The sequence below is a fragment of the Adiantum capillus-veneris genome, chromosome 20, assembly GCF_014529385.1.
Source record: "Adiantum capillus-veneris isolate H3 chromosome 20, ASM1452938v2, whole genome shotgun sequence".
Lineage (NCBI taxonomy): Eukaryota > Viridiplantae > Streptophyta > Polypodiopsida > Polypodiales > Pteridaceae > Adiantum > Adiantum capillus-veneris.
The window spans coordinates 72,442,761-72,452,773 of NC_140950.1; the positions used below are offsets into that span (position 1 = coordinate 72,442,761).

The following is a 10,013-nucleotide window of genomic DNA, read 5'->3' on the forward strand; positions in this document are numbered from 1 at the left end:
GAGTTTGCACAAGTTGGTCCCACCTAGTGCACTACTTGCTCCCAACTTTATATGCAACAATGTGTAGAAATCCAAAACAAATAAGTAGCAGGGATTGGATATCACAACAATGGATGCTTTGGATTATGGCAATGGCCTCTATTCATATGTCAAGTAAGGCTGGTAGGTTAGTATATACATCATGGACGGTTTGGGTGGCATTGAATGCGCAGTGCCCACAACCAGTGACCAATGCCGATTGAACATTTCCTAGTATAAAGTATATGCATTATATAAAATCTGAAGGAATATTCCACAGAGCTAACAATGGATGCTTTGGATTATGGGAATGGCCTCTATTCATGTGTCAAGCAAGGCTGGTAGGTTAGTATATACATCATGGGCGGTTTGGGTGGCATTGAATGCGCACTGCCCACATCCAACGACCAACGCCTATTGAACATTTCCTAGTATAAAGTATATGCATTATATAAAATTTGAAGGAATATTCCACAAAGCTAGATCATCTCACTACAATCATGATCACAACAACGACCATTTCAATGTTTAAGATAGAATCCCACCAAAGATATATGCCCTAATTGCTCCTCCTTCTCATAATGGGCGCCTCACAAATGTGCAAGATAAACAAAGTGGGATACAATGTTGAGAGGCTGGCATTGAGTTTATAGTAATAGGTTTCACCAATAATACCTTTATTAAGTCCGGAATTTCTTAATTTCCACTCTATACATACCTATAGATATCATGCACATCCTCATACACCACTGCCCATGCAATCTTATGCCTTTGAGGGTCACTGGAAGTCACTGCACACCTCTCATAGGCAAAGCCCTTCGTAAGCATGACCATAATTTCAATGTTAAAGGGGGCACCTTAGTATAAGTTTTGGTGCATCAAATGATGTCATAAGTGACTCTGGTCTCACATCGTTAAAGTAGATCTTAGCATTCTTCGTAAAGGGCTCTTTGAAAACCCTCATCCACTACTCTTCTGGCAAGTCCTCCTTAGAGAGGAATCTAGGTAACTTCCCCTCAAGACTCAACCATACTCAATGTGCAGCTTAGGTGTTTTACAAAAGAATCGAGCTAGTCTTGGATACAAAATAGGGCTCCATTGTCAAGGCAACCCAAAGAAAGCCTGCATATATGTTTTCAAAGACAACTAACATCAATCCCAAACCTGTTAACTACACAGTTAAGAACTCCACCTTTAGCCAACAATTTTAGTTTGGGCGGGGGGGGGGGGGGAGCATCAAAAAAAACCTCTACTTCTTCTATGGAGGGGAAGCAGAACTACTCTACCAAACACTCTAGAGGTGCCATGTTGCTCCTCATTGAGGGGTTGTTTTCAGAGGGGTGTTGGACAATGTAGCATTCCTTTTCTATAAAGTCTCCTAAAGGACCACTAAGTCCCCTCGTTTTAGCACAGATGGAAGAAAATGGGATTGATAAAGTTAATGGATTTGGTTTTCATACGTGGCAAACCAAACTCCAAAGATACCTCATTTAGAAAAATTTGTTGTCACTACTCAAGAGTCAAGATGCCAATTGCATAGCAAGAGAAGTTATATGCTACAAAAACTAGGGCATCATCTTCATCTATCATCGCTCCAAGATCCTCTAAGGATGAGAAAGACTTAGGAATTATTGTATTATATATTTGCATGAAAAATACGTACATTTCATTAATGAGTGCAATGCTCATGATGCTTAGACATTCTTAAACAAGAACATGGAGGGTAGAGCCGAAATGTCCAAAATCCTTCTAAAGATCCTAATTGTACAAAGTCAATATGGAAGAAGGTGAAGACATTATAAGTTTGGTCAATCAAACAAAAAACTGTGATATTCCCCAATATGAAAAGTTAGCTATGATTTTTAGTATTATGTTCGAGAGCTATGATCATATTGTGATGAACTAGAGAAGAAAGAGACCCTAATCACTTTACATGTCATTAGCTCCAATAAAGGAATGAAGAAGTGCTACAATTGTGACAAACTATGTAATTTTTCTAAAATTTGTTTCGATTATAAATTCTGTAGGCATTACAGTAAGAAGATTCATCCCCTTTCTAAGTGCCATTCTAGAAGTAGAAATTTTTGTTAATTTTGTTGGCATTACAATAAGAAGATTCATCCCCTTTCTAAGTATCATTCTAAAAGTAGCAAGAAAGATGAGACCCATATTGTAGAGTCAAAGGACAAGGACTATTTGTACTTTGAACTTGAGATCTTCCCTTTTACCAAGGTATATATATAAGCTTGATGTGAAAAGGTTCTCCAAGAATTTCATGACTCTGGAGTTAATCCTGTACCTTGCCTATTGGACAAGAGATGGCTTTGGAAGAAAGAACTCCTTCACTTTAACTTTCTTGAGCATTTGACAATGAGATGCAACCAGATGTGTCAAGCAAAGACACAAAGCGCAGGATGTGTCAAGCAAAGAGATAAAGCACCATGTTGATGAGGTTCAAGATATTTTAGAGTCGATTAGCATAGAGGCCACAAACCCTGGTGGGAGTAACAAAGAAACATATTGCCCTTTGGTGGAGGTGCAAGACAAGCCGGAGATCGTCACTAATAAAGCGGGTTTACAAGGCCAAAAACCGGACCTCATGAGCCACATTATTAAGGTATCGGGCCCTACGACTACCACTGTGAGTTTGCTAAGAAGAATGGCGAGGAAAAAGTGATATTGGTAGGGTCTAGTTCGGGGAGATATGTCTTCTGAGTCGTCTTGGTGGGAAAGGGGGGTTGTGGAAGAGCTCTCTCCTTGGTGGCAACCCCAAGCCAATCTTAGTACGTTTGTACTGGTGATGTATGCTTTCAGGGTAGCTCCCTTAGTCAACCGATGTAACAATTTCTCTGCTCATTGTGTCCTGTTTGATACCATGATTCAGAAAGAGAATGGCTTATTATGTAACTTTTGTGTGTGTGTGTGTGTGTGTGTGTGTGTGTGTGTGTGTGTGTGTGTATATATACACACACACACACACACACACACACACACTCACTATTGTGAGTTTAGGGAAAAAAAATGTTCTTGAATATTTGTCTATAACTTGCCCTATAGATACCAGCCTTATCCATAGTCCATTGGACATCCTCTTCTTCTAACGTTGAACACTACAAGAAACCATTAATGCATTTAGGCCTAGCCTTCTTCAATATTTTATTATCAAACATGTTCTAAGCAACAACACGTAGAATTACATCACAAAATGACCATGATGTAGCCTTCATTTTTTTTGTGAACAATTTAGTTGAAGTAGGGATCTAACTTCAACACAAACCAAAAAATGTGATTACTAGAAAATTATTACAAGCATATAAATTTAATATGCTTTTTAGCAAAAGAAACCGAGCTAAAGAAAAAACTTAATAGGCTTCCCAAGGAAAGAGAGTAAACCAAAGAAAGTTTTCAATGAAGAAAGTAAACTAATCTTACTCACTACTTTGACTCTTCTGGGTAGCCTCCACCTCGTCATTTGTGACTCTCAAGATTCTTTAATTTCCTTTAGGCTTTGTTGAACATATAGCATAGTTCCTTTTCTTTTGATTGTTTGTAGGTTCTTTATCTTCTCTTTGCTTTCTTCAAGCTGGCAGCTAAGGAAATCCTTAAAACTATTGTAGCAAATGGTTCTCCAACCTAAGAATGTCTCTCTATACTGCAAGCTTTTGAAGCCCGCCAACCCACTCAAAGAAGAGCGATTGAAGAATGGCAAGGTGGTATTATCAATGGATCTAGAACCTTTGTATTTGCATGTGCCTAACTTCCAACACACTATAAACAATCAAAAAGTCTTGAGTCAAGTATGTTGGGCTTCAAAACAAGTTTCAAAATGTAAAATTATATTTTGACAATTTAGCTTCACATGTGGATAGATAATCTTTCTAAGGAAGAAAGTAAGGGAAATAATAATGAATCACCTTTACAAAGGTGAGGTAACTATAATAGTAAGTTATCTAGGAATAATAGGAACTTATACTTATAGAGACATGGGTATAAGAACTCATGGTTAAAAGATGACTACCAATAAGAGGATAGTACATCACAAGAACAATGGTCATCCTGCCCTGTGATACACTGTGGGGTGGGAGACTTTCAAAAGATATTCACCTTTTAAAGACACGAGACAAACTAATAATAATTCCGTATTGGAAATATACACGTTTGCGTGGGAAAATGCCATTTATTGGATTGGAAATGAGTAAGTTAGTGGGTAGAAGGCCAAAGACACCAAGTCAATCAAACTAAATGTATCGAGTGCAAACATACAATAGACTTTCAAGATCTCACTTGGAACATTGAAGTGTTCAATCAACTGGTATGGATTGCTTGTTGCAATATGTTGTGAATGCAAAAGGCTAACAAGGAGGTTTCAAAGAGAGAACTCACTAGATTCAGAGTATTGAACTTAATTTAGAAGGGGAGTTTGTACTTGATGGTTTGGGTTCCTCAATGTTAATGGGGGTATAAAATTGCTTTTAGGGGAGGTAATATACATCGAGTATACATCACCTATAGTGGGACCATGGAGCACACATGGCATGTGCGGATAGAGTCCGTAGAGCGCACCGCGAGTGCATAGAGCTTAGGACTAGAGTCCAAAAGACGGTCCCACATGATGCCAAGAGGATTTGGCTGGCTACATTGTGTGCCAGACCACAAGTTCATGGTCAAGCTTGTCCAAAGTTGGGCCATACATAAAATGGTACTCATATTGTTGGGTGGTAAGCTCTATGGAGGTGCTCCTAGGCGGACAGCTCACGATGACAGGCTATGAAGCCTATGTTTCATTAAGGTCGTTCAACTATGTCGGCTATGGTATTAAACTTATGGGAACCTCCACTAAGGTGACATACACATTAGATGCATTTTCGTGTCTTGTAGTAGGAAGAGACAAGAAACCAATAACTGACCTTGTTATCCATTGAAGCTGGTCTTGCTGTATATTTTCCCTTACACAATACCACTATTACCAAGACAAGTGAACAAGGAACCATCAAAACCTGCAGAATGAGAAACCATAACATCGACAGAGCTGTGAATGAGGGAGGGTGTATGAGTAACACTCAGCATACCTTGGGACACAGATGCTATATAATACAACAGGAATGCAAGGACATAACTGATGGTTTGGATCTCTTGCATGTCCCCTGATGCAGACATAATTGATGGATGTTGCACATGAAGCTTGCACCGATCCACTTCCTGCACCGTGGCATACAGAGCTTCACCAAGCGCTAAGAGCGGGGTACAAACATGATTATGCAAGCGCCGCTCACACCAATCCCTGCACCGACCCAGTCCCATAAATCTGGCTTGTCACCATCAAGTGCCCAGCCCCAAAAGAGAGAAAGTAAGATGAAGAAACCACCATATGCGGCATATGTGCGGCCGAAATTTTGTTGCTGGAATGTGGGTATGATGCCGTATGCTATGAGAACAATGGCACCCACAACAAGGTAGACCCAAAGGCCTCCCTCCCTCCTCCATTTCCACACCATCCAGCCTCCTCCTATCTCGCATACAGCTGCGGCCACAAAGAGGAACAGAGCCAACGCTACCTCTGAGGCTGTGTACTTCATTTTGCGCTCTCTCTCTCTCTCTCTCTCTCTCTCTCTCTCTCAAAACTCCATTCCTGCAAAAACAAGTCAGGTCTCGCAGGAATGGATAGGCAGACGACTCTCGATGCTGTGTATTTCGCCGTGTAGAATAGGGTGCTGCAAAAGTCTTTCTACAGCGACGCACAGAAATTAGGCCGCTATTCACGTCCTCATTGAGTACGAGGAACAAAGATAGGCGATCGAACCCACAACGTTCCCGTAGAGGCCCCGAGCACATCCCACAGGTTCCTTGTCTTTCTACATGAAATTATAGCATACGCTACTGGGTTTATTTGGACTTCATTAATTAATTAATGCAGAAGATTCCCTGCTGTGCCCCTTAGCCGAAGGAAAAGTGGGCTGTTCCCACGCTGTGTCCGGTCAGTGCACGAACAAGTTACAGCTCGCGTCGTTTGTCGAGCACCCACGCAAGCCGCCGATCTGCAGGTCTCTTGCACCATCAGCAGCTCGCACTGCAACAATCCCCACCTGCGTGGCATCATCACCAGCTGATTGGAATGCAAGCCCTCGATCAGGAGCAGATACAGGAGACCATCAGGAGGTCGTAGCTCTGGCTCACCAAATCGGGACTACCAAATGCGCAATCGATCCAAATGCGCAAAGCAAGACCCACACCGCTCCTCTGCCTCGCAATGCTAATGTGCTCTGGAGTCTATTTCGCCTAGCTCGCACTCTGTCGTCAGCGCGAACAGCAGAGAGAGAGACATGGTCTCTTGCGCTCATCCTCCTGCCTCGCTGGTGACACCTTGCTGCCTACATTTGATACACGCGACTCTCTCCTCTCTCTCTCTCTCTTACACGTGTCGTCTCCATCCCTTTTCTCTCGAAAACATTGGGAGCATCTAGCCAGATTCCCGTCAATTTGACCTGCTCGCAAAATTAGAGCCACATACTGGAGAAATGATAGGTGTTACAATGAAGGAAATGTGCCTCATGGACAGCGCAAAATCAAAACCAAAAATAAATAAATTACATAGGTTGCTTATAAGTGTCTCGCTCGCTATCTTTGTGTGGCCTCTCTCTCTCTCTCTCTCTCTCTCTCTCTCTCTCTCTCTCTCTCTCTCTCTCTCTCTCTCTCTCTCTCTCTCTCTCTCTCTCTCAGCACAAATACACTTGTCACTATTGTAAAAAGTTCTCTTTGAGGTACTGTTCAATAATTATGATTAGTCCCAATTGTCAAGATATATATACATGTGGCTTTCGTGTTGAGGGGTGACATTGTGTCTGATGTGTGCATGCTTGAATGGGAAGAAGACAAGATGAGGGGATCCATACGCTATGGAAATAAAGAGTGTGTGTTGGTTTGGTTCCTTTATTATTAGTACAAGAAAAATAGTAAACGTTAGTAGCAATAGGGTTAGTCATGGGCGACCGCAATGACCTTTTATCCCAACAATCTACCACTTAAAGACCAATGTGTCCATATATTGTTGGAATTAGGGTTGCAGAGAAACACACACAGCTTGGAGAAGACGAAGGAAGCTCAAGGCACACAATAGAGTGTGTTACTTGGTGTGCAATGGAAAGATAGATAGCCCTAGAGTGATGGGCGTATATAAAATGCACGGGGAAAAAACCTCCTAAAGAGGGAAAAAATGCCCCGGCGGTCCTAGTGTGTTCACACACATCACTACCACATGTATATGGTAACAAACCCCCCCTGGAGTGATGCGGTGAACGAGAGCTGGCACATGAGTAAAGGGAAGTGCCATACCCTGAGGACATGATCAGTCCACAAAGGGGAGTAAGCCCAAAGCTTTGCGGAAAGCTTCGAGCTTCTCACAAGACAATGCCTTTGTGAAAAGATCAGCAAGGTTGTCCTGTGTTGGCACGTAAGCCAAGATGACCTCTCCCGCTGAGAGACTCTCCCTGACATAGTGGTAATGCACCTCAATGTGCTTTGTGCGAGCATGAAAAACTAGGTTTCTCGCAACTGCCAATGCGCTCTGACTATCACTGTAGATAGTGTTGGCAGTGTCATGTCCAACACCCAAATCAGCCATAAGGCATCTGAGCCATATACACTCAACAGTAGCTGTGAAGACTGCCCTGTACTCAGCCGCACAACTCGAAGTGGCCACAGTAGGTTGCTTCTTGCTCAACCATGATATACATGAACTGCCAAGCATGAAACCAAAACCACTTGTGGACACTCGCGTGTCAAAACAACCAGCCCAATCTGAGTCCGAGAAAACATTTAAATCTGGCGGTAATGATCCCCCTTGGGATAAAACAAGCCAATATGTAAAGTGCCACTAAGGTAGCGAAAAATCCTCTTGACAGCCTACCAATGCTTAGACCCTGGGCTATGCATAAATCTGCTGACCGGTGAGACTGCAAACTGAATATCTGGCCTCGTGTTGCATACATAAATGAGGCAGCCAACAGCAGTTTTGTAAAGAGTGACATCAGTAGGATCGCCAGCATCATGTAGACTCAACTTCAAACCTGTTTCCATGGGAGTGGCAATAGGTTTGCAATCCTCAAGTCCAAACTTACATAGCAATGTCTCTATGTAACTTTTCTGACACAAGGAGATACCACCATTACACCGCTTAAACTTTATGCCCAAATAATGATGCAACAACCCCAAATCTTTCATCTTGAAAGTAGTGCATAAATCTGTTGACCGGTGAGACTGCAAACTGAATATCTGGCCTCGTGTTGCATACATAAATGAGGCAGCCAACAGCAGTTTGGTACTGTATGCCCAAATAATGATGCAACAACCCCAAATCTTTCATCTTGAAAGTAGTATTCAAATTAGCCTTAAATTCAGCAATATATCTCTCATTTGGTCCAGTGATCAGCAAATCATCTACATAAAGAACCACAATGAGAAGTACATCACCCTCACGCTTTACATACAATGTGCTTTCTGTTGGACTGTTACAAAAGCCTTATTTGACCAAATGAGTGTCAGTTTTCTCATACCAAGCACGAGGAGATTGTTGCAACCCATACAAAGCCTTGTTACATTTGCACACTTTGTCCTCTTGTCCTTTCTTGACAAAACCGCGAGGCTACGTTACATAAACTTCCTCAAATATGTCACCATTCAAGGAAGCAGTAACAATGTCTAATTGATGTACATCCTGACCAAAATGAGCTACCAATGCACATAGAAAACTCACAGTAGTCATACAAAAAGTGGGAGCAAAGGTCTCTCCATAATCTATGTCTTTTTGTTGTGCATAACCCTTTCCAACAAATCGAGCCTTATGGCAATCAATCTCACCATCCGGCTTGTGTTTCAACTTGTAAACCCACTTCGTACCAATGGACTTTTTGCCAGGAGGCAAATCACATAAAGTCCATGTGTCATTTTCTATAAGTGCATCATATTCTGATTACATGGCAATCCAATTTTTTGAATTTTGTGCTTCATCAAAAGACAGAGGCTCCTCAACATCACGTAAGCTAGACACAGCCAAATCATAACAATCTGATGCATAAGATGCATGGTGAGAGCCTGAATGAGTACGACTAGACAAAGGTGCATCCAATTTACTGTCACACAAAGTGTGCACCAGACATTTTGGCATACCTCTAGCCTGCTCATTTTTAGCCCTTTCCTCATCAAGTACATCATGTACATCTGCATCAGTAATAGGCTGATCTGTAACATTTTCAGAAACCCCCATAGGCTGTACATTTGCTTCATTGGAACTTACATTTGTATTTCCACCACTGAAAAGAGGCAACAAAGTGTCATAAATGTCTTGTTAGCTTACATTACTGTCTCTAGTACATGACAGCAAGGGCTGAATAGAATCTTCCACAAACACTACATCCCGTGAAACCAGAATACGTTTTGTTTGTGGATGTTACAACTTGTAACCTTTGCTTTCAACACTATAACCAACAAAAATACATTTGACAGCCTTATCATTCAAATTTTTTGTGTTGTGTTTGTGGCACCAAAGCATATCCCAAACAGCCAAAAACACGCATGTGCTCAATAGAAGGCTTTCTATCATGCCATGCTTCATATGGAGTAATAGATTGTAAAGCTTTCGTAGGACACCTGTTTAGTATATAAGTGGCACACATGATGGCCTCAAGCCAAAAAGAATGCGGCAAAGCTTGACTTTTGACCATACATCGTGCCATTTTTGTAAGTGACTTGTTTTTCCTCTCAGCAACACCATTTTGCTAAGGTGTATAAGGCACCGTACATTGGTGTTTTATTCCACTTACTAGCCAGAAATGCATTGAATTCATGAGACATATACTGCCCCCCTCGATCGGAACGAAGGGTGCCCATAGTACATTTCGAGACATTTTCAGCCATAGCCAGAAATTGTTTCAAGCACATAACAACTTCGGACTTCGCTTTAAGCGGAAATACCCATGCATACCTGGAGTAATCATCAATGA

General features: G+C 41.7%; 1 protein-coding gene across 2 annotated transcripts; it reads right to left on the reverse strand.

The window, feature by feature from the left end:
• Window positions 1-4,203: 4,203 nt before the first annotated feature.
• On the reverse strand, window positions 4,204-5,824 carry LOC147432722 (uncharacterized). 2 transcript variants are annotated; one of them, XM_086491634.1, is made up of 3 exons: window positions 5,384-5,824; window positions 5,088-5,299; window positions 4,204-4,978 (listed from the first exon to the last, which is right to left on the reverse strand). In XM_086491634.1, exons 1-3 carry the CDS (start codon window positions 5,533-5,535, stop codon window positions 4,872-4,874), a joined length of 471 nt encoding a protein of 156 aa, XP_086347760.1. In that variant the 5' UTR covers window positions 5,536-5,824; the 3' UTR covers window positions 4,204-4,871. The 2 variants fall into 2 exon arrangements, with proteins under 2 accessions (XP_086347760.1, XP_086347759.1); XM_086491633.1 differs by having other exon boundaries at window positions 4,912-5,299.
• Window positions 5,825-10,013: the final 4,189 nt, after the last annotated feature.